This window comes from Eimeria acervulina, genomic scaffold, assembly GCF_000499425.1.
Source record: "Eimeria acervulina Houghton genomic scaffold, Eah_scaff166, whole genome shotgun sequence".
Classification (NCBI taxonomy): domain Eukaryota; phylum Apicomplexa; class Conoidasida; order Eucoccidiorida; family Eimeriidae; genus Eimeria; species Eimeria acervulina.
Genome location: NW_013550159.1, coordinates 19,603 through 43,209, shown reverse-complemented (window position 1 = coordinate 43,209; position 23,607 = coordinate 19,603). Strand labels below are relative to the sequence as shown.

General features: G+C 56.1%; 4 protein-coding genes across 4 annotated transcripts; 1 reads left to right on the top strand and 3 right to left on the bottom strand.

The window, feature by feature from the left end:
* Positions 1-440: 440 nt before the first annotated feature.
* EAH_00022620 (hypothetical protein, conserved) lies at positions 441-7,675 on the bottom strand (the record flags this gene model as incomplete). Its single annotated transcript, XM_013396947.1, has 3 exons — positions 441-3,106; positions 3,225-6,015; positions 6,254-7,675. The coding sequence occupies 3 exons, from the start codon at positions 7,673-7,675 to the stop codon at positions 441-443; spliced, it is 6,879 nt and encodes a 2,292-aa protein (XP_013252401.1).
* A 2,198-nt stretch (positions 7,676-9,873) lies between these two features.
* On the bottom strand, positions 9,874-11,604 carry EAH_00022610 (hypothetical protein, conserved; the record flags this gene model as incomplete). Its single annotated transcript, XM_013396946.1, has 3 exons — positions 9,874-10,106; positions 10,320-11,295; positions 11,449-11,604. The coding sequence occupies 3 exons, from the start codon at positions 11,602-11,604 to the stop codon at positions 9,874-9,876; spliced, it is 1,365 nt and encodes a 454-aa protein (XP_013252400.1).
* A 4,042-nt stretch (positions 11,605-15,646) lies between these two features.
* Positions 15,647-18,782, top strand: EAH_00022600 (hypothetical protein, conserved; the record flags this gene model as incomplete). Its single annotated transcript, XM_013396945.1, has 3 exons — positions 15,647-17,437; positions 17,677-18,205; positions 18,658-18,782. 3 exons carry the CDS (start codon positions 15,647-15,649, stop codon positions 18,780-18,782), a joined length of 2,445 nt encoding a protein of 814 aa, XP_013252399.1.
* A 2,603-nt stretch (positions 18,783-21,385) lies between these two features.
* On the bottom strand, positions 21,386-22,504 carry EAH_00022590 (hypothetical protein, conserved; the record flags this gene model as incomplete). The annotated part of the gene is made up of 1 exon (XM_013396944.1): positions 21,386-22,504. The coding sequence occupies one exon, from the start codon at positions 22,502-22,504 to the stop codon at positions 21,386-21,388; it is 1,119 nt and encodes a 372-aa protein (XP_013252398.1).
* Positions 22,505-23,607: the final 1,103 nt, after the last annotated feature.

Genomic DNA, 23,607 nt, shown 5'->3' with positions numbered 1-23,607 from the left:
CAAACATGGTCTCCATCAATTGTAAGTTACTTCATTTGGAGCTGCTGCGCTGAGTCTAAAGAAAGGCCTTACAGATGCCAACATTTCTGCCTCTGCCACTAACGTCTACCTAAATAAACTGCATTAATGAAGCGCCAGAAATGCACTACACTTAGCTCTGGATCATCTTCTAGATTACATCAAGCAAGTTCCCCGTGTACAGGTTACAACTGGAAAAAATGCACGTTGTTTGTGCTCTTCACGCTGTAAACCCCGTGAGGACGTCCCGCGAAGGTAAAGCTATCGAGGACGAAGGGGAAAATCGCAGTATTTCGTCTCAATGGAACGATACACGCGAGGGAGCATCGAGAACAGGTTCTGGCCCCCAGGAGAGCATGCGCCCTCCCTGTTATCCTCAGAGCACTGCGGCGCTGGCATGCCGTCAACTCACCTACACTCGTTCAACGAGCTTGCACAGGTCCTTCAAGCTCCTCCTGTACCTCTTTTGGTAAAGACCAAACCCACAAGCGGGCGCGCCTGCCCGAAACGGGCACCCCTGTGAATGCAATGAGCTCTTGGGCGTCATCGCTGCCCCCTACGGAGTAGCAATTGAGATCCTGGTACGCATCCCCAGCAGCAGGCGACGTTGGTTGGTCTTCACCAACTCCTTTATTGCGTGGGGCACCCGTCCGGAAGGGTCTAGGAGTGTCAGCCCTCAACTTTTTCTCACTTGTGCCCTGTAGTATGGCTTTGTCCGCCGCTGCTATCACGTTGTTAGACATAACTGCTTTTGCATCGCCAGCAAGGCCCAGGGTGACGTGCGCGTAGTGATATCCAGCCATGCACAAGGGCTGCAAATCTGAAGCCGCCATGTACACTTTGTGAGGCCCACTCACAGCACAGGAAGGCCCGCAGTTCCCTACGTCCGCATCAATCTCCCGTGCCGCTGCAACCTGGCTCGTGATAACAGGACCATCTACTTGGTACCCAGAGGCAGATTCCCCAAAGAAAGTGTTGCCTCCTTTGCAGACGTTGCTGGAGGATGTCTGCGAAGGGGTAGGCTCTGCTAGCGGTAGGACTGGGGAAAGAGGCGTTAATGCTGCGCACGCCAATCCGATATCCGTGAGGAGCAGGTGAGTCACCTGAAACTTGAAACGACGGCTGACTTGCCTCCGTGACGCCAACAGTTCGTACAGGCGCAGGATACGGGGACAAACGGTGCAATATGCAGATGTACCCTTGCTGGTGGAATCCAAACAAGACATGTTCTCTGTAGAAGTGGTGCGGAACTGTTCGTCCAGCCATTCGTTCGCAGCATCAATTTCTCCCTGGTTTGCTTCTAGCGTTCCTCCTCCCATGAAAAACGTTGTAATATGAGGACTGTCCACGGGCTTCAAGCTCTTACCCATGTCTACAACGGAAGGGACCTCGGCGCCCTCTGCATTTTCCACCGCTGCCAGTAACTGCTGGGTGAGCGAAGTAAGCGCCTCCTTCTCATCCCCTAGAAAAATGCTGAAATAAGTAGGAAGCCGCAGGACAACGTCAGCCGTGGGGAGCCTCACTGCCTGGAGCGAAGCCATGCGGCCCTCTTCCGGCGCCACTTGGCCTAAGTCTCCCTGATGCTGCTGCAACCTGCCCCCGCGGTCCACCTCCTCGTGAAAGCGCTGCCCCTGGCATTCCTGTTGCTGCTGGGGCTGCTGCTGTTGTAGCTGCTGCTGCAGCAGCTGGTCGCGCCGGTGCAGCAGCGGTTCCTCCATCGAAGAAAAGAGGCAATCAACATGGTGCAACAGTTCACCTGCACAACAGCTGATGCTAGCACGCTGGTGCGCTCGAAACTCGCCAAATAATGGACCCTCTGGCGGAAACTCCCTCAGGCTCGTCGCAAGATCCGAGTACACACGGTGGTCCTTCGGCAGATCACTGAAGGGCTTCAGGGAGGAGAGGGCTGCAAGCAGAAGGCGCTGTTGATTGTGCATCTGCTGCTGCTTCTGCTGGTAGTTATTTTGCTTCTGGTTCTGAACCGGCAGCACTGTCTGGAGCTGTAGCACGTGAGTGACGTTGGGATGCATCCGCAAAAAATCATATATCTTCGAATATCCTTTGAAGCAAGAAAGGAACGAGAGACATATATGCAGGGCCTTCACGTCTTGTGTAGAACATGAATCGGAGGCACCTTCCGAAAGCCCCTCCAAGGACGAGATACCTCGTCTTCCCCCCGCAAGCGTGGCATGGTCCCCGCGGCATAGCACCCTGTACATACAGCGCAGAACCACTTCAATAGACCAAGGGAAGTCCCAAGTGGTGTCCTGCGCCTTGGGCTGTCCAAGTGGCAGCCCTAAGTGCACCGACGATCCGTCTTGAGCCGCACCAGGTGGTAGCAGCAGGGCTGCAGTTGCAACTTTCACCAGCACCCCACAGCGCACTAAGACTGCCGACTGGAGCGCCTGCAACAAATCCTCCACCTCAGAAAAGCGGCTGCTCACGGCGTTGGGCGGATGATTCCTGTCCACAGCAACCAAGACACGAAGGGGGCGCCAAAAACCTGCCTCGGAAGTGCTCTCATTTCCCATTCCCTGCCTCTTTTGTTTATCCAAGAACACATTAACAAGCATGTCGGTCAGTTGAGTGAAAAAGCCATTTAGAGCGCTTCCCAAACCTTTTCTTCCCTCTGCTATTGCTGCCTTCATGGTCTTCTCATCCGGAAGCAGAGAGGATGCACCACTAATGTTCCCCTGACAAGAAGGGTAGTTCAGCCGGGCTGCAGCTGCCGGGCCCGCGTTTGATGCTTCCTGAAGGCACATCTCATGAAGCAGTCCGGTGGGAGCATTGTGACCTAGGGAGCGCAACACTTCGCCCGTAAATTCGTCAGAACTTAGATAGCAAAGGCAATCAAAGACAGACTCCAACGGGGCCGCCGTTGCTGTTATTGATGCTGCTGTTTCTGTTGCTGTTTTTGGTAAAGCCGCTGTTGCTGTAGCTGTGGTTGACGTCACTGTTGCAGTTGTGCTTGTTGCTGCAGCATCTACTGCTGTGGCCGTTGTTATAACTCCTGGCATCGCTGTCGTTGTTGTTAGCGTCCCCATCTTCCTTGACGAGTGCTGAGGCCGCCCCTCCCAAATAACGAGACCTGCAAGAAATTAAACCGAAACCAGAGCGCACAAGCCACAGGTAACGAAGGCTCAAGCAACTTTCAGTGCATGCAAAGGGTAAACCCAAAAACCTAGGCTTAATTTTGCGAATCTCACCAGTAACTCCTCCAACGGAGAAGGTGTTGCTGGACATGAATTCTTGTCTTAGCGCAGGACGCAGAGCTTCCAGCAACACTGTCGTCTTCCCGCTGCCAGGGAGGCCAACAGGCAGCAGTGCAACCACAGTAGCGGCTGGCGAGGGATTCCCGGGCAGCCCGGAGTCGATGGAGATACACACCTCGTTACAACGGTCACCGATGAACTCTGCCCCCACATTCTGGGGCAGAGAGGAAGAGGCAGTTGCGCGGGGAGGCCACAAAGGTGCCTTCAGCGCGTGCTGCGATGGTGAGTGAGATTCGTTGCGTGCAGTGTGCACCACAGCCCGAACTGCAGTAGCAAACAGTTGGAGTGCCTGCTTCCAGCTCCCGCTTTCCGGAAAACCACTTCCTGCGGCCAGGAGCGAAGCAGGAAGCCTCACAAGGGCTGGACGGTGAACGGAACTCCCAATCGCCGCCCGCATAGACTCCTGAAGATCTTGGGCGGCCGTGGAGTTGACGCAAGTGGCTTCCAGCACCTCCCTGTTACAGCACTTAGAAGCCAGTTTAAGAATCCCTTCTGAGACAGCTACGCTCTTTGCTTGTAATATGGCTCTGCCTACTGCAGCATCCGCCGCGAGAAAATGCTTTGCCTTCGTTGAGGAGGCATCACACGCTATCCCCTCAAAAGTACAGTGCAACATCCCTTCAATCGCACCATTTTGGCCAACTAAAGCTACGCCATCCCATCTATGTTGCTGCTCTAGCTGCTGCTTCTGTGCCTGCCTTTGCTGCAGCAGCTCGTGAAGCCTCTTCAACGCCACACTGCTGCCATGCTGATCGAGACCCCACAGCACAACCAGCGGCGCGGAAAGACCGCTATTCGCTGTGTCAGCGAAGGGAGCTGCCCTTTCACGGACGCCACAAGAACAGCTGCTCCTGGAGTCACGAAGGCAGCAGCAGCAACAGCAAGCAGTAGAACAAGCCCTGTGCCGCAGCAACAACCGGCATCCATGACAGAGGCAAACTTGCTCTAGTTCTTGGTACTGTTCAGCTGTCAGCAGCAGAGGAGGAGCCACGAGGCAAACGCTGACTGGCTGCTGCTTCGACCGCAGCGCGTTCACTTGCGCGAGCTGCTGCTTGTGCACCACGTGTTTTCCCTGTTCTCCCTTGGGGCACTTCAAGGGTTCGCTACTGTTTCCCTCCAGCTGCTCTAAAACTGCTGCGCCGGCCTCTTTGAGGTCTGCCATCCTGATAACATGGAGTGGCAGATTACCACTCCCGCCACTCCTGCTGCTGTTGGTCCTATCCAACTCCTGCAGCTGCATTAGCAGTTCCTGAGAAGGGGTGATCCAGTTTTTAGGGGCACCCGCGGTGGCAGCAAACGCTTTGCTGTCTGCAATAAAGTCCAAAAAGCGCATGTCAACATAACCAATCAAGAACCGAAGAAGGCAACCAGTAAAACTTGGTTTCCCTTGCTCGATTCGCCCGTGAACAAGGTCCTGAAGAAACGATAAGTCTTCCAAGTCTTTCTGCACGCCGCCGACGCTGCCTATTCCCACCTGTTCCCGTTGCTGTTGCTGCAGCGGCACCTGTTGCTGCTGCCAGAGCAGAGAGACCCGCTGTGGGTCTGGGAGGCACCTCAGCGCCAGCAGCAGCGCGCCAGCGAGCGAGCAGCTGAATGCTGCCGCCCTCCTAAAGTGAGCACTCTCCTCTCGTACTAGTCGGCTGAACTCGAGATGCAGTCGCTGCAGCCTTTGCGGCTGCAATGTCTTTCGCCCCCGCGGGTGCTGCAAGTTCAGGAGTTCTTTGATGAGAGGTAGAGAGGATCCCTGAGGCACGCAAGATTTGAGGGCATGGCCAAAGTGACTGAGTTGCCCTTCGAGAACGTCGCACCAGTACAATCCAACAATGGCAGCCACCTGGGCACGAAGAGCTGCTTCTGCAGCAGCTGCTCCCGTTGCTGGTGATGCATTCGCTGCCACACTTGCAGTTAAGTCCCCCTCGATTCTGTACCGGGAGGCAGGGGCAGCCGCAGCCCTCGAGGCAGCAGCAAATGCCTCAAGAACAACAAATGAGGCATTTTGCCTCGCCCCTTCCCTTTCGTCGGTTGGCCATCCTGAAGGACAGGCAGCAGCTGCTGCAGTAGCTGCGGCGACTGCTGCTTCCCAGAAACAGGAACTTCGTATCAGAAGTTTCATCCTCTCCCGTAACTTTCTGTGCATGCGGTAGGACGCTGTTTTGGCCTTGGCAAGAGCGACAACAGTGGACCCCCCTTGAGACAAACTGATGCCACTGCTGCTCCCACTTCCGCTGTTGCTGCTTCTGGTGTTACCACCGCTGCTACATGTGCAGAAGTACAGGACAAGCCCCTCGGTGTCGCCGGCACAGGACTCTTCCCTCTGTTGCTCGAGCTGACGCAGCTGCAGTAGCAGCTCCACAGGGGACGAGGCCGGCAGCCGCGCCACTACTGTTGCTGTCTCGAGGCCCAAAGATTCAAGTAGCGGCAGCGATACTCCTGGGCTGAGGCAAGGAGGCTCGCAAAAAGAAGTGCCGACGGAATTCAACTTGTGAGGCACCAACGCAAAAAACGCCAGTCTCCCTGTTTGTGCCTCCGCCTGTTGCTGCTTCTTCTGTGGTTGGTTCTGCTGACCCGCCTCCTGCTGCTGCTGCTGTTGTTGCTGCTGCTTCTGTTGTTGGTACTGCCCGTGCTGCCGTCGCTTCGGCGGGGGTACGATGTGCTGCTTCTCCGCGCTGTCTATCAGCTCGCCGACCAGAGTATGGCTCTGCAGCAGCTGCTGCAGCTGCTCGACCTGCGTGCAACCTCCACCGACCCTAAACCTCAAACAATAAATTCCAAACCCTAAATCCTACGTCGTAAACCCTTGGCGCTTCACCCTGAGAGCTGCCAATGCTTCAAGAAGCATACAACACGCCCTACAGGCATTCAGCACGGTGGGGATCTTCTGGTGCTGGGCATCCACAGGACAGCTGTCTGATACTACTCACAAGACTTCAAGCTACAAAAGCAAGTGCTAAAAGTCTCCTTACCTGTTCTCTGGCCAACTTTTGCAGCTGATGCTGCCAGGCAGTAGCAACCCACAATGCATACTGTTCTCGGGGAGGGCGTCTTTGTTCTTCGAGCGAGAAGGGCTGTGAAAGGACGCGGTCAGCCCCAAGCTGTCGCAGCAACTCAACAGCCTGCAGATGCCTTTGTTGATGCTGTTGCACACCCGAGTGTTCCTGCAGCTGCGACGTTCCCTGCAGCCCTCCCTCTCCTCGCTGCTGCAGGGGAGCCGCCGCAGCTCGAGCTGCAATTGCTCCTGGCAAACTGTGTTTGCAAATATTGGTAGCAGCAGCAGCCGGGAGGAGAAGACACACGTTCTTGCTGCAGCATGCCCACACCTTGAGTTGGCTGCAAAAGGAGATCTGTGCAGCCTCTCCATTTAACTTCTCTAGGGCCCATACTTCCACCGAGCCTTCCTTGCTACTTTCGCTGCAACTGTTGGTGCTACAGCTCCTGGCTGCATCGCCGTTTGCACTGGGAGGAGAGAAGCACTGAAGCAGACACTGTGACAGCTGGTGCGCAGACAGCAATGCGTCATCAGACTTTTGCTTGGCAACACATAATGCACTGCAAACAACAGCGCCTTTCTTCTGCTCCTGTGGCTGTTTGGACCCCCTTCCTTGCTGCTGCTGCTGCTGCTGCGCAGGCTTCCAGAGCTGCTCTACCACCTGTTCCCCTTGCGGCTGCTGCTGTTGCGAGAGGGCTTGCAAGAAATAACAGGCGAGCAGCTCCCAATCGAGATCAAAAAACTTTGGGAGGCCCCGCCGCACCAACAGACGGAGCGGCTCCTTAAGGTGCTGCGCGGACTGTTGCTGTGCCTTATGTTGCTGTTGCTGCTGTCTGGGCGTCTCTGTGAACTCCAGGAGTGTCAGACCCCGCCGCAGCAGCGGCCTAAGCTCTGGGCAAGCGCACAGTAGCTGCTCCTCCAGGTGCTTATCCTTTACAGATATATCAAGAAGTTCTACTTTCGTGTTGCTGTTGCTGTTGCCGCTGTGTCCAACCATGTCGCAGTCCGGCTCCCTAGAACCCCCTGTGGCTGTTGCGTTTGTTGCGCCACCTGCAGCTGCACCTTGCGTTCCTGGAGTGGATTCTGCATGTGGAGTTGTTGCTGCTAATGCCGTTGCCGGCACAAGTGGCACAAGTGTCAACTTGTCGAGCGGACGTCTTACCAGCATGAGGGACGACGGCCTTATTTTCTTACTCGCCAGTTTCCCTTTGACTAGCGGAAGGGCTTCAGCAGCGGCAGTACGGGATCCTGCTGCTGCTTGCTGCTGCTCTTGCTGCTGCATATTCTTCATCAGTTCTTGCATAAGCCGCTCTGCTTCCGCCCAGCCATTCCAGTCCGTCTGGGTACCCCCATATCGACTCTCTGTAGCACACGAGCTGCCTTCTGCAGAACGAGCCATAAGGTCGCATTCTCCGCTGGGCATCTGAGTTCCTTTCTTTATGTGCTGGCATTCTCCTTGCACGGTCCTTGCATTCTCCCCCCGCTGAGCGCCACGCGGGGAGGGGCATCCGTCCATCGGGCGTGGTGGAGGGGAAAAAAACACCTCTCAGCCTCGAAGAAGTGTGTTGTCGTTTCCTCAGTTTAATATACACTAAAGTCGAGAAAATGCTGGCAAGTGCTAGCCCTGGAACTGCGCCGGTGCCGCGTCGCGCTCCTCAATCGACCCGATCGAGCAGGTTACGCCTCCCTAGTCCACGTTATCTGTTCCATCCATCTTGAAGAATAACAAAGAAAATGCCTGTCCTTTTGCCATTTCTGCCGAAATTCGAGTAGTTATTGGGTAGGGTTCAAACTTTCCTTGCTATGCAGTCACCGGTGCGGAGGCCCACCATCCCCAGTACAGCGATAGCCCGACGGTTGCGGCGCTCCTTGTGTCGCTTAAGGGCTTCCTGCAAAACCACGTTTAAAATGTCCTGATCCCTATGCAGAAGCGGCTTAAAGGCTCTGCAAATGCTCCACGCACCACAAGCAACACAGGCTCGTCTGGAGGGTCGGTCGGCACTCGGAAGGCACGTACCACACAGGGCTTTCAAGCCCTGGCTTAAACCACCTAGTCTTTATATTACTCAATAGGCGTGCGTGGGCTTTAGACGAAGGTGTAGCTGCTGGCGTGCACGTATGTCTGTGCAGCCCGACCGAGTATGTGTGTGCTGCGTGCTTTCTACGGCAACTTGTCTTTGCAACGCTCATGGGCTGTTTGTAAGTTCTGCTACTGCTACTGCTTGCTGCCCCATGCAGGGAGCTGAAGAACTAAAGAGTTGTATACGCGCTTGAACGGACACACGGAACCAAAACATCCCGACTGAGAGCAGTTAAAACGCCCCAAAGACGGGGACGCCCCCAGTAGGAAGACTCCCCTCCACTACACTTGGGAGCAGAAGCAGCACTGTGCCCGTTGGTACTGCGCTTGCAGCAGCAACACACGAAGACCTAGAGCTGCAACGGTAGCCCTCAGCTCTTGCTTTGAAATAGAACAGTCCTAAGGGATGCATGCTCCAGGTAAACGACTTGGTGGCATGCGCTTGAGCATCAAGCCCTGCAAGCAGAGGTCACTACCAGTGCCATCAACGGGTCCTCCTAACCGCCGTTAAGTTGAGTTGCACGCCACAACCTTGTGCCAGCTATACTCCCTCATAGACCCGTTTTCAAAATGCCAAGAAACCCGCAGGCACCCATAGGGAATCCATTCACAAACTGAGAGCTCGATCTTATTGTGGTAATGCCGTCTCCAGCTAAAGTGTTTGGGAGGCGCGTCAGTTCCCCTCCTGCGATTCCTGTTCTTGCGTAGAGTTATCTCTGCGCTGAAGGTAAACTGAAGGGGAAGCTGCTGCTATATTTGCTGCTGTGGCCTTTCCTGTGCCTTCTGAAGCAGCACACATCTCGAGAGGTTCTCTCCGAAGCGTCCCTAGCAAGCGTCCAACATGCCAGTGCAGCGCTTCTGATTTGGCCACTTAGTGCTTGGCGGGTTCTGTGTGTAGGTTGAGCTCTCGCAAGAACTGCTGGCGCGGCTCCCAGCACTGTACCTTCCTCGCTTTTCTTCTTTTTTCCGGTGCGCGTAGCTTCACGAGGTGAGGTACATAACACGGCCTTGCGCGCGATGATTTTAAGGGTCCCAACGCGGCTTGTGACGCCCCTGCAACGCCTGCCTCCCACCCTGCTTGGATGTTCTAGGGCCCGGGTCATCCTGCAGAATGCAGAAGCGGTAGCAAGGGAGCAGTTCGCGTTAGCTGAAAGGTCCCTCCCGCGGGACGCACCTTCGAGGGGCTCCTTACTCGGGATGCGCTCGCCAATGGGGGAAGCAACAGCAGTTGAGAGCGCCAGTGATGACAACGCACGCATCAAGGAGAGGTGGCGCTGGGCCATCCACAACAAAGCCATGTTTCGTCGCATGCACCGGGGTGAGACAGAGCCCACCGCGATGCCGATAGAGTGTTCGGCTTTGTTAAAGCCGAAAACTCCGTCAGCGCCGTTTCTGAGGTCCCCAAGAGGGTTCCACTGCCTCTAGTTCCGTCTGTCCCTAAAGGCACGGCGCCTGCCTAGGAACCCCTCTAAGTTCCTAGCGAGGGCAGCCGCGCGAGGCAGCCCACCCCTAGGGAGTTACAAGGGAAACGCTTGAGGCAGCACTGTATTAAGGCGATAGCTAGAAGGGTAGAACATGGATCCCCTTGCGGCGCGGGGCCTGACGCGAGATGGCGCGGGCTTCAGGGAGCCAAGGGAGGAGGTGGGGTGGATGGGGGGACCCCCCACGCCAAGAGTAGAAAGCGGTGCAAGAGAGCCCCCCTCCAAGGAACGCCGATATAGATTGGTCGAGGTTGTGGAGGAAGACACGGCTGCAGCAACGCACAAGTACACAGCAAGCCCAACCCGTCCGCTCCAACAACAGCAAGAGCAGATAGAGCAAAAAATGTGCTCAAGGAGCAGCAGCGGCAGCAGCAAGGGCAGGAGACACACACAAGGAAAATGGCAGCAATCCCAGAGACAGACGCAGCAACAGCAGCAGCAAGCAGCAGCAGCAAGCAGCAGCAGCAGCACGGGGGAGTTACTCGAGCGCTGGCTTTCGGCTTCTACTGGGGGGATCTGAGTCTCTGTTTGATCTTTTTGCAGCCCGAAGGGATCGAAGTCCACAGCAATTGGGGAGGATTCATCTGCTTCCTTTTTGATTGTGTCTGGTTCGCGAGTTGTCAAGGATTCGAGAGGGCAGCTGCTCTCTGCCGCGGCAGCAACAGCGACAGCAACGGTCCCTTCTGACGCGGGGAGGGGCTCGTCATTGGACGGCCCCGGGCAACAGCTTATTGCTGTGAAAAAATCCCTCACGCAGGGGAGGTCGATGTGCCGAGCCCTGCTGCTGTGTTTATGTTCATCTCCTTCATCTTTTTCTGGGCCTGTTGAGGGGGCATCCGAAGCTTTTGAGTCCTCTGGGTTAGGGGCAAGGCCTTGCAGGAATCGTGCGTCTCCAGCGTCTCTGGTGGGGACGCTCGGGGTGTTGTAAGCCAAGAGGAATAGAAGCTCCTCCTTGCTAATGTGTTCCAACAGCGCCTGCCTCAGGAGAACGTTTTGCCGCATCAACTCGGAGTTCTGCTTCTGGAGGGCCGTTTCGGGCATCTCAGCAGGTGTCAAGTCTGAACACCGAAGGGGCGCCTGCTGGGAAGATTCCGCCCCTGAGGAGCCCTGGGGAGCACACGACGGGCGAAGGTCCTGAGCACTGGTCTCAGTTGAAGGGGATATAGCTGATTTCTCAGAGGGGCTGACGCTCGCGTCATTTGGGGTCTGCTGGCTTTCTCGTGGGGTCTGGGGGTCATTTCTAGGACTCCCAGCTGCCTTCTTCGCGCCCTTCGCAGCTGCAGGTTCCCGATGGGATTTCCCCCTTGGTGTATTCTTGCTGCTGAGGCCTCGAGAAGGAGAATGATGGCCTTTGCTGTCCACGAATGCGTCTCGCTTTTCATCCCTTCTCGGCGATGCAGGAGAAGTTCGCATGCGTTGAGCCCCCAGCCGGTCCCCTCGGGCCTCATCCAGCCGCTTCTAAAACGCCGCAGAGAGCACAACTCAAAGCATGCAGTCTGCAACAGCAGCAATTAAAATCTCAACCATATTTTGAAAAGGGGCAGAGAGATGTTGTTTTTCTTGAACTTAGGGGAGCTATAGCTTCCTGCTGAGGGATTTAGGGCATCTCACCATTCTTTGACTCCTTAGAGATTTGGGCTGCGCCATTTTGCCCAAGGGGGAAGGCCCCGAGGCATCAACACTACTGCCAGGCCTTCTGGATGAAGGCCGCAATATGGGCCTCTCGAGTCCCGGTGACGACGGGTTTGACTCGACAGTGTGCCCCATTCTGATGCTGTCAGGGCCGAATCCCATTGAAAAAATCGGCTGAGCAGCCTCTGCGCAATGGAGAGTGCCCGCGGTGCTGTGGGCAGCCAAAGGGAACCAAAATCATGGCTCTCTGTAAAGCAGAAGAGGATGTCAAGGCAGAGTCGAACACTCAGGAAGCTGCAAGCCGTGCCGACAGCAGCAGCGATGGCGGCGCCCAGTAGCTGTACGATGGGTGACGACCTCTGTACAGAGCCAGGAGAGTGATGCAACTCAATGTAAAGGACAAAATGCAGGAAACCTAGAAAAGGAGAACGAAATACAGAGAGGATCTGTCAGGCGGTCTGAAGCCACGAACGGACCATTGGCCCATCCCAGGACTTCGTCGCCGGGCCTTGAAAGGGCCCGTTGTATCCTTAGGTAGAAAGAGGAAAGCCTTTTATATCTCCTCAACAAGCCTAATGCAGCTCTGGTGAGCTAAGTCAGAGAAAAACCAGTGGTTGGCGGCCAGGCCTAGCGGAAGGTCAGCTGCCGCCTCGAGGTGCCACTGGCTGCGCTCAGTCCGCAGCTCCAGCAGTTGGCCGTTGGCCTTTCCCTTCTCTTCATTTTAATATTATTTGGTGTTATTTGGTTATTGCCGGGCAAAGGTGAGTTTAACTGCAAATCAGGCCACTAGGAAAAGGAACCGCTGCTTTGGGCACAGCCGCGGCAGGCACTGAAGCAGCGACCCCAAAACGGCCAAAAACGTGAAAAAAGACGGATGCCTTACCCACATGTTTCGAAATGGAAGGCGTAATGAAATATTTAAACTTATAATTTAGATTCTATGAAGACATGCAACCCGGCAGGCTCCTCCGCTGCTCAGGGCCCCACTGCAGCTTCGCGTTACGAACACGCGCAGATGGAGGGTTTGTTGCTGCCTAACACCTCTTCATACACCTGAAATTCCTGTGGATGGAGTTAAAAGCTGCGCCGCTGGTGCAGCCTAGACACTTTAGCAGCAGCCTTTCCCAAGTCGGCAGCACCGGTCCCTGGTGCAGCGGCTGCTGGGGCAGCTCGAGTGCTCTCCGTTGCGAAGCAGCTACGGCCGAATCAGCATTTTCTCTGAAAATGCCGTTGTTTTTGTTTGTTAGGGTGTTCAGAAGTATGCCTTTGCTGCTGCTGCAGTACCTCGTGCACCAGGAGCCAGCAGGGTGCTCTCGGAGACAAGTGGCAACACAAGCTGCAGCGGCTCTATCTCAGTAGCCTGAGGCCGCAGCAGCAGCACACGCTGGGCTTTGTGTGAATTCAGGCGCATACGCCTTACCAGAGGCACAGCACAGACCCACGGCATGGAGTTATGCCGGACAATTGCGCCCCATGCGACTGGTTACTGCTAACTGCGGGATATTTGTTACTCGGGCTGCTGACACCGTAGAGGCACCAGATACCACTGCTACACGTGGCGAAGCAGCACCGGGTGTTTCTGGGGCTTCAGGGCTCAACTAGGTACGTGACTCAGACCGCGACCCCGGCAAGAACACGGCAAGAACGGCTGCACCATCTGCACTTACCGTTGCTGCACAAGAGACACGAGTAAATTCGCAGCTCGATAGCTCGGCTTCTGGGGTGCAGAAGCTCGGCAGCTGCACTGGCCTTCGTTATGGGCGAAGCAGCAGACGGCGTATCAGAAGCACTGTCGCCCCCACGAAGACCAGCAACTCCCGAAGGCGGTCGAAAGTGCAAGAAGCCTAAGTGAAAGAAATAGGAGCATCTGCAACAGCTGTTGAAAAGGACAGCAGCAGGCTCAGCGGTAACAGACAACTGCGTTGGCTGCCTTGGCTGCGGAGGGGGCAGACATGCGTAGCACCTCCCGCTCTGCGCAACAGCAGCCGTAACAGCAGCACAGTATGTGTACAGCGAATATTCAGCAACAAGGCCACAGCAAAAGCCACAGCGGCCGCAGCCATTGCAGGAAACACCGCTTCCCTTGGCCCCATACATGGTTGAAAGCCTTCTGGGGATTTGAACATTTCTTGTGGTTTACTATAGCCACCCCCCCTAAAACCTATGGCTTTATGATTCAGGTAGATATGGGGCTTGCAGCCCAGCTTTGCTTTCAATACAAAAGCTCTCGCACAGCACATCCGAGGTTCTGACCACAAGCATAAGGGACGGACCATGGGTATGCAGCAGAGACAGCAGCAACAGCCGCAGCAGCAGAAACAGTTGTAGGAACAGTCTCTGCTGCTGTTTGTTTGGATCCCTTTTAGTTTAACATTTTTAACGGGGTATTACGCTCATCTACACTGCAGAGAAACCCAGCTGGAGACGCGGCTCACAACCGCCGAGGGGTCGACGCCTCTCCACCTGTGGGAGTGCGAAAGCCTAGTTGAGCAGCAAAAAAAGACAAAGTGACGAAAGGGGTTTGTTGGTTTCACGGTGTGTGTTCGCCCTTTTGCGCTGCACGTACACCGCAGCAGCCCCCAGCCCCGCAGGTGACTTCCGAGGCCGCAGTTATTGAGAGCTGCAAACCCATCTTTTGGGTTGATACGTTCACAGGTACGCGGAGAACGACCCCAACGATACCGGAATTGAAGGGCTGGAGGGCCAAATACGAACAGGAAAAAACAGGAATCCTACCCCGTCTACTGAAGGTGACAGGGGGTGCTCATTCTCTAGGGGGAAATTTAAAAGGCCCCTGTTTATGTCTCAAATGCCGGAGGCGAGAAATTTGTCTAAAATGCCGAATAATGTATTTTCGGATTCAAAAGCAAACAAACAAGAAACCCGGACACCGACGTAAGATGCACGCCGACGCCTGCAGCTGCTGCAACAACCACCCCAGGGACACAAGGACAGGAGCAAGAGTTTTTTGCCTAACTATTTTGGGGCTTCTCTACGACCATTTGAGCGGCATCTTTATATTGTTGGCTCTCGTAAAATAAATTGTTGGAGGAGAGACAGTTGACAGAGCGGAACCGGCAACTGTCCTTGCAACTACTGCACTGCCCAGGACACAGCGGAAGCAGCAAAAACGACGAAGCGGCTTTTGCTGCTGTCAATGACGGCTCGTGTTGGGCTTGTAGCGGCTGCTGCTTTAGGTTAAATTGGGGGGATGGGGGAGGGCACAGCAGCAGCAGTATTGTTTTGCTGTTATCAAGCAACGGCGCCGCAGCAGCAGCCGGCAGCAGCAACACCAGCGCCTCGTTGCTGCAGCGCAGCAGCAGCAGCAGCGGTAGCCACGGCTTTTTTGGCTGAAACGCAGCAGAGTTTGCATACACTCAAACAAACTAGCCCAAAGAGGATCTTTTTCGCATCCTCTTCTTCTTCACTCTCCGTCCTCTCTGCTTCCTCCTGCTGCCTCGTGGCAGCAGCAGCTGCAGCTGCTGCGCCCGGAGCAGCAGCAACATCCCATTTAAGGAGCTCATCGAGAGGCTTCATCTAAGCTAAAAACTACACAACGCACCGCCAAGGTGGCTATTTCTGTCGTTTAAGGAGCCGGGGTCCTCCGGCTCGCCGAGCTGTGGCCTCGCAGCAGCAGCAGCAGCAACTGCTGCTGTTGCTGCTGTCCACTTTCCGCTCTGAAATATACCGCGGTATTCGTTTCAATCTTATTTTTGGCTTTTTTGCCGGATCGTAGGCCGTACTTTCCGGCGATTCTCTTCTGCTGGTGCTGCACTTGGTGCCTGGGGGGCGGGTCGAGAGCCTGGGTGTTCTCCAACGGAAACCAACAGCAGCAAGACGCTTCCTACTGCTGCTGCTGCGGGTGCTGCGGGTGCTGCTGCTGCCCTGTATGAGGACTTGAATAAAGGGGGCCAAAGCAGCAGCTGCAGCACCTGCAGATAATCCTCAGTTCTAGGCGCAGTGCGTCCAGAGGAGCGGTGCAGCAGCAGCACCCGTGAGGGCTGCAACAAGAGCAACGCCAGCAGCAGCCAGGGCGGCAGCACCAGCAGCAGGGTAGGCGCTAGTATCGACAGGATCGGAGAAAGCACATGCGGCGCATGTGATCGCAGCAATCGCAACAGCAACGGGGACAGTAGTGACGCCAGCAGCAACAGCATCGCGAGTTCAGGCGCATCAGATGGCGGGTGCATCCCCAGATCCCCTGGCCGGCGTGGAGCACGGGTCAGGAGTAGGTGTTTCTCAAGGGCAGCAACAGCAGCCGGATCGGGGGAGAGTTGCTTCTTCCGATGCTGCGTCTCTTAGTGCTGCGGAGGAAGAAGATGAGCAGAAGCAGGAGGAACGACAGAGCCAGAAATCCCCAGAGGGAAGTGAAGACAGCTCGAAGCAACAATCTGTAAATGGCTGGGGTGTCAGATCGCCGCCAGCAGAGGAGCAACCGCAACTGCAGCAACAGCACCAGAGGGAAACAGCACGAGCAGCGGAAGCGCCTGCATTAGCAGGAAGGGAGAACAGCGCCGAAGCACTGGCAGCATCCGAAGTAGCGTTGGGTGAGCTGTCTGGAGGGCTTCCTTCTCTTGCAGCATTTTTGGCCGGACAGGCGAATTTAAAGGCCTCCACTTCATCGGAGGCCGTCTCTAAAGGGAATGAAGGTTCCCACGAGAAGGGAGAAGAGCCGTCTGAGGGAGCGCCATCTCCCCCCTCAGCAGCATCAACAGGTGCTGCAGCAGGAGGAGCATCTAGGGGCGGCGGGCCGGCCGCGGCAGCAGCAGCCGACGAGGGAGCAGGCGAGACAGCAGAGGCAGAGACAGAAGCTTCAGGTGCGGATGCGGGTGGAGATGAGAGCAGGGAAGAAGGCGGATTGGGTTCTTCAGCAGCAGCAGGGGAGGAAGCTGCTGCTGCAGCAGCTGCTGCTGCTGTTACACCGCGACGGCGGCAGCGTGTGGTGGGGCCCGAGTTGTACTTGCGTTGGCAGATGCTGGCGAAGAGAGTAGAACGCGTCAAGGGTGTCTGCTACAGCAGCACTCGCCACGAGTGGATCGCGGTGGGCCCCGTGCAGCAGGGCAGCAGCGGGCGGAAGAAGAATGTGTATTTCTCCGTTCCGAGGTATGGCTTTTCCGAGGCAAGGCAGCTGGCTGTTGAATGCAGAAGAAGACAGGAGGAGATCCTCGCGGGCGGTGGAGACAAAGCCGTAGACGCAGCCGCAATTGCAGCAGAACTCACGGAGAAGTACAGGCAAAGAGCAGGAGCAGCCGCAGCAGCAGCAGCTGCTGCTGCGGCTGCAGGCCACCCGCTGCCTGACGGCGAGGACAGCGACGAGCTTGAAAGACTCGGCCTCACCCTCATGGAAGAAACCGACGAAGGCAGCAAAACAGATGCAGAGGAAGCATCAGCAGCAGCAGACACAGATAGCAGCAGAGGCGCCGCATCGGCTGCTGCAGGCAGCAGCGCGCAGCAGGCAACAGCCTCCCCCTCAGGGGGTAGACCCTACGAACTGCGTAAGAGGCGGCCTCCGACAACTCACCTCAGTGATGACGAAGCAACGGACGGAGCGGCCAGGCGTTCCTACACTCGAGCGCAGCAGCAAGCGCAGCAGCAGAACAATCCCAGAAAGAGAGGGAGGCCCCCGCGATCCCGCGGTGGGGCACCACTAAGTGACTTGCCAGCGTTCGGAGGCACGTTCCCTGCTGCGGATCCGCAGCAGCAGCTCTTGCTGCAGCAACAGCAGCAGCAGCAGCGAGGAGTTGTAACTGGTGCTTGCAATGCAGGCAGCGGCACCCAAGGAGCTGGCACCAGCAGTAGCAGTAGCGCAAGCAGCAGCAACACCATTAATATGCGTCTTTTGAGTGAAGCCCTTGGGATGGTGCTGCAAGATTTGCTGAGGCTCTGCTCCTCCCCTTCTGCCCTTATTGCTGCTGGTGTTCCTCGCGACGCTGTAGATCTCTGCGCCCTCAGCTGCCGTTGCATTGAAGTAAGTCAACTTCCTCTGACTGTAGCAGCAGCTGCCGCTTCTGCTCTTTTTGCTTGCTGCACGAGAAAGCCCTTCTGTGTTTCTCCACAGCAAGAAGAGCTTGCCGATAGCGAGTCATAGTGTTTTTAAGCTTCCCCTTCTTTGTTTCGGCGGTAGCAGTTCTCAGGACGGATACAAATGATATATTGGCGTGGGGGTGCTGCTACTTCTGCTGTTTTTGGTTCTGCTGCGGGTTTTAGGCCAGTCAGCGCCGAGTGAGGGCTGCTACCTCTCCGCAGGAGCTGGAGGAGTTTGTGTCCCTCTTCAGAGATTGCATCATTCAGCATAGACTGCCCAGCAGCAGAAGGCCCGAACAGATCCTCCTCTACGTAGAAGCTCTCGCCAGAAAAGAAAGCGCTGCTGCTGCTGCAGCTGCTGCTGCTGCGGCGGCTGCTGCGGCTGCAGGTGGAGGGGCCGCAGCTAGCGGAGCAGCCACGGCAGCTGCAGCAGCAGCTCCAGCAAGCGGACTCAGAGGCTCTCAGCTGCAACAGCAGCAACTGTTGCTGCTGCAGCAGAAAGCTGTAAAAAGAGACGCATCACCCGTGAGGCCTCTTAAGACGCTGCCGTCGGTACCGCCACAGCAGCAACAGCAGCAGAGACTGCAGCAACTCCAGCTATTGTCCCTGCTGCAGCAGCAACAACAGCAGCAACAGCAGCAGCACGAGGGGCTTAGAAGGCCAGCAGCAGAAGCCTCAACTTCCCCGCCAAAGGATGCGATCCTCCGAAAGTGTAAGCGCAAAGAACGAATAGTGCGGCAGCGTCCTGCTGCCATCGCACCAGCAGCAGTAGCTGCTGCTACTGCTACAGTTGCTGCTGCAACAGCAGCAGCAACCGTAGCAGCCGGTGGGACCTCGGCGGCGGCAGGCAGAAAAGAGGATTGTCTGTTCTTCTCCGTTGCAACTGCATTGTGGCTGCTGTCCTCTCGTCGCCAGTCTTTGGTTTTTTTCTGTGTTCGTTTTTGCCTTGGAGCCGCTCTCCTGAGTGGTGGAGCGGGAGCAGGCGTGCGTTTGGTTTTTATGTTTGGGGCAGCATGTCATGAGTGTTGCGCTACCTGTGTTGAGTTGTGTTTGTTCGTCTGGGATGGGGATTTGCAGACGGTATGGCGTCTTGTGGTGTGTCGTTGCGGAGTCATCATGAGTGTGGTGTTCCCTTGCGGGGCGTTTGTTTCCTTGTGCACGCAGATGTAACGTTTGAGGCGTGGAGACGCTCTTGCGTGGCTGCGCTGAATCGCGCAGAGAACTTCGGGGACTTGCGCCGCCTGCCGCAGCTCCGTGATGCCATTGTGTACATCTTAGGCGCTGACTAGCAGCCGTCGCCAACAGAGATGTGACAAGGGAACTCCCACACGCAGGGCTGTCGCTGCAGCTGCCGCTGCAGCAGCAACCGCAGCAGGCAGCACGGGCTGCATGGTGCCCAGGCACTGCAAGCAGATGAACAGCGGCACGCAGGAGCTTGGAGCAAAAGCAGCGTGCACGCTGCACCAGCTTTTGCTGCTGCGGTAGACTGTTGCAGTGCAGTAGGTACAACAGCTGCAGCGGCAGCAGGTACGGCAGCAGTATCGCATGCAGCAGTATGACCTAATGAGTGAGCAGCAGCAAAGAGGAGCAGACGCCCGTGTGCAGCAACGGCAGTCTCAGTTTGCAGTGAGAAGGATGGCGTGTTTTGAATAGAAGGGATGAACGTCTCTGTTCCGTTCTGCTGCCCCTTTGTGGCAGCAAACCAACTTATCCGTCTTAGCATATTGACTTAAGTAATTACGATGTACGCATTTCGTCACTGATTTTGCTGCCGTTGCTGCTGCTGCACCCAAAACTGAGGAGCGCAGGGGAGTGGGGAGATACGGAAGGGGGGCGCCAGCTCGTAAGAGGCAGTTGTTCACAGACCTAGTAGCAAGCTTGAGAGCAGAGGCAGTGTGGAGACACCGCGGCACACGGCGCCGCAGCCAGAAAGAGGCAGTAGTCAGCATTGAGCTTCAGTGGCACGCCCGTAAGCCGAGTAACACCGAAGAGCCGCGGCAGCAGGACCCGCAGGTGCGATGGAGAGCAGAACAGGAAACACGCTAGTGAACAACCAGGAGACACAAAACAGACCCACACAGAAAGACTGACGACAGTTCGAGACGAGCAGAGAGAAAGAGGTGGAGACACAAAAGGGAGACACACGCAGAAGAGGAGCAGATATTTGCCGGGGATGAGACATCCCTGAGGGCTAATGGAAAACCTCAGGAGCAGAGGTGCGCCGTCGTCCCCCACCAGTAGCAAACAGAGAGGAGACAGAGGAACGAAAGAGGTCAACACGGAGTGTCACAGGTGGCTCAGAGAAGGAAAGAGACGCAAGGAAACAAAAAGAGCACAGACCTGCACACGTCCACGCAACGACGAGAAAACAGTAGCCACCTGTGTTCCTTCGCGAGTGTCTGTGTCTCTCTCTTGGGTGTCTCCACCTGCGAGTCTGTGCGAACTGTGTCTTCTGCCTCCCGCCCCCCCCCTCCCCGTTGTTGTGTATCTCCGTCTTTGCCTGCCTAGCGTTGTTTGTCCTTTTCCTTGCCTCTCTCTGTTCGGCTGCTGGCCGTGTCTGCACTGCCCGTCTCTGGCGCTACCTGCTGCCGTGTCCCCCAATTGGTTCCTCTTCTGCCCAGCACTGCCGCCGCTCAGCATTCAGAACAACAGGGCCCCCCGTAAGCCGCTTGGCGATCGTTCTGTTTTGGCTCCATTATCCTTTACAGCTCGGTGTCCGTTCTTAAGGTAAAGGCGTTTGCGTCGATGTCTGCCTGCGACGACCCCGTCTACCGGATCACCGCACAGGCCGCAGGCTGTTTTACTTACATCTATGTACGTTTGTTCAAAAGGACCTTTTCTACACTGCTTAGCCAAACAGGCGTTCCTCTGCTTACACCGTGGAGCAGCAAGCTCCCCCAAGCGGCCTCATTTCGGAATTTCTAACAGACTTCCCACTATAAGAAGCACGATAAAGACAGAACACCACTGCATTGCAGCTAACTTACATGCCAACCCTCAACATGAGCTTTATGGAGATCGACTTGATGCCGCTTCAGGTGTCGAGACAGGCCAGCAGAAAGCCAGTAAGAGCTAAAACGGAGGCGTCCCGCAGTCATCTGCAAAGCATGCAGCCGCTCCCGCGAGTAGCAGCGGCCAGCTACATCTGGCAGAAAGTAGCCTCTACTAGCAACTGAAGCCTGATTGCGTACTGCGTCATGCACCGAAAGTCTGCAAGCTAATGGCAACTCTGCCGGTGTTGTGTGCCAGTGCGGCCCCAATTGGCCCACTAGCTGCCGCCAACCGACGTATCAAGTGTGGAGCGGCTGCAGCCGTTCCCGCTGCTGCTGCAGCTGCTTCCGCTGCTTGCGCCCTTGCTGGCGCCATGCAGTGGCAGCAGGAGGCCCCCAAAAGGGAAATAACTACCCAGTGCCTGTGCTTGAGAGTCAAGACGCACCCGACAGCGCATATGTCACTGCGGGGAAGGAAAAGACAAGAAAAGAATTGAAGATCGAGGTCAGCTCACGATAGAAAGACTGCCACTATGGACAGAATGGGAAGACCCAAGCCGCACCTCCAACAAAATGCTATAGCATTCATTTTGTTGCAGTCAATGGCTCAAGTGAAACTACCCTGCCGCCCTGTTTCTGCTTGTGTTGCTGACACTCTCCTGCCGCTGCCTCCACCGACGCTACAGCTGTTGTTGCTGCTGCTGCCACTTTCACTTTCACATCACCTCAGTCACAGCGGCATTTTGCCGCCGATGCATATTTGCAGTATTTGTTCATGCTGCTTGTTCGAATCTACAGACGTGTATGCCCTTCGGCTTCTGCAGCGCCAACGGCAGCAGCAGGTGCTGCCTTTGCTGCTGTTGCCATGGCTGTTACTGCTGCATAGTGGTGTGTGGGGAAGCTTAACGGGCACCGTTGCACTCTCCCGGCTCGCAGATAGAGAGGAGGATACCTCTTACAAAAAACAAGACTGGCTGACTGCCTGCGTATATGTCTTGCTGCTGCGCCAACAGAAGCCGAATGCGTTCGTCCGCAGCAGCAAGTGTAGAGAAGGCTGTTTGGTATCCATCGGTTCCTTCGTGGTGGAGGTCTGGATACGTTGCTGTCAACCCGCTCCTTGCTGCAGCCACTGCTGCTGTTGCCTTAAGGACCACCTGCTGCAGCAGCGCCTCCCACAGAGAGTCGTCGGGAACCGAACTAAATAGATTCTGCTCGGCTGCGAGGGCCAGATACGTAACGGCAAGCTGACGTTCTTCCTCTGCCAGCTCCTGCAGTTCCGTCCACTTGCGCCTAACGAGCCTCATATCGATGCCGTCAGCAGTCCCTTCGGCTGCTGCTGCGGCGGCTGTTGCTACTGCTGCGTCTGCGGCCATTGCTGTTATTCGAGAGTATTCCCTCGGCGGGGGAACTGGCGGAGTCTCTGCTGCTTTGTGCATTGCTTGCTGCCTCTCCCGTTTGGCCAACTGTCCGCTGGTCGTTCGACGCTGGGCCACTAGTGAGAAAGGGGGGATACTATGCCGTCGCTTGGGTGCTGCTTCTGTTGCTACGTCTGAAATGCGCATGGGGAAGAAGGGGGCAAGTTCTTGGAAAAGACAAGCACATCGCTTGAGGAACCCGTCCTTGACGATCCCCAGCTTCAGCACCATCTCTGTGAAGGCAGACCACTTTGAAGTCAGCAGGAAGGGCGCAGCGAGGGCAAAGTCCGTCATTTCCTTCAGACCAAGCCCCTTGACGCGGTCTCTCAAGCCGCCTTCGTGGTCGTTGCTGCCTTCAGTACCGCTGGCGTCGCCACTTGTGCTGGGGTCGAGGCAGATGAGCGAAAACCGCTCGCAAAGTGATTGCTGCAACCGGGGGAGTCGCGTGACATACTCGCTGCTGACTTGGCGAGTGGCATCTGCAGCAACTGTCTGTTGGCGCAGCGTCATCCACCAGCCGATGGGGGTCGTTGGCGTTGCAAGGACCACACTCTCGTCAACAGAGCTGTGGCGAAGGCGCCTGCGTGCCGTCGGTGCCACGCCCATAAGGAAGATAGTGATCGCCACGACCCAAATAAGCTGGAAGGTGGTGTGTTTCTCTGACGAAGAGGCCATCTGGCCGGTGCCCCCCGAACCCCGGGGGGTGGGGAGCAGGGAGAGAGGAAGGCTCCGAGACGAGCACGAGCACGCTGATCACCAAACCTTTGATGGTAGCAGCAGACATCCAATAATAAGCTGTCCAGAAGCTAGTCTACGCCGGAGGAGGCAGCCGAGCAGGGGCGTTGGGTTGTCGCCTCCAGCTGCAGCACTGCGGATGCCGATTGCGTCTTTTCCTGCTACTTCGGAGAACGCCGGTCCCCTGAAATGGTCTGAAAGTGAGTCCTCCTCAGTTCTTTTCGACGGAAGAACTCCTACTTGCACGAAAGAGAAAAGCAGCCCCCACGCCGCAGCTGCCGATGTTCCAGGGATGGCATCACGCACGGCACAATAACCGCGTTGCCTGGGGACCTGTAGTTTCGGGTTCCTCAAAAAAAACGCTAAGTTAGATCAATACGAACAAAAGCACCAACCAATATTCGTTTAAGACGATGAGATTACAACTAAGAGGCGCCAAGGCACAGCCACGTCGCGGGCAAAGCCTGGTGCCAGCTCGGCGAATACATGTGCGGCCTTCAATCCCTTGTTGTCTCCCGGCGTTTTTCTTCCTCTTTAGGCTTTGAAGAGCACTGGTGTCGACTATCACTGCGTGTTAATTGCTAAATAGGAACGGGAGAGGCCTCACATTTGCCTCTGCGACCACCTGTGGGGGAGGACGGGGTGGGTTTGCTCCTCTACCTGTTTACACTCGAAGGCGCGTGGCCCAAAACGCATTGAAACTACCCTCCACGAGTTTTGGCTGCGTTGCGCAGAGGCTTCTCAGCATTATTCGCCTTTCTTAAGGGCTACAAAGCAGCAGGCAAGGTAGTCCATTTACGGTTCCATGCTAACTCGCAGGCAAGCAGGATGCTCTGCACGGCGCCAGCAACAGCGCCCGATGGTAATGTTGTGGATAACTGCGTCCACCCCGTCAGCATTCAGGGTATATTATTTGTAGCGTCTTGAGGTACTTTTAATACCCCCCCCCCCCCCCCCCCCCCCCCCCCCCCCCC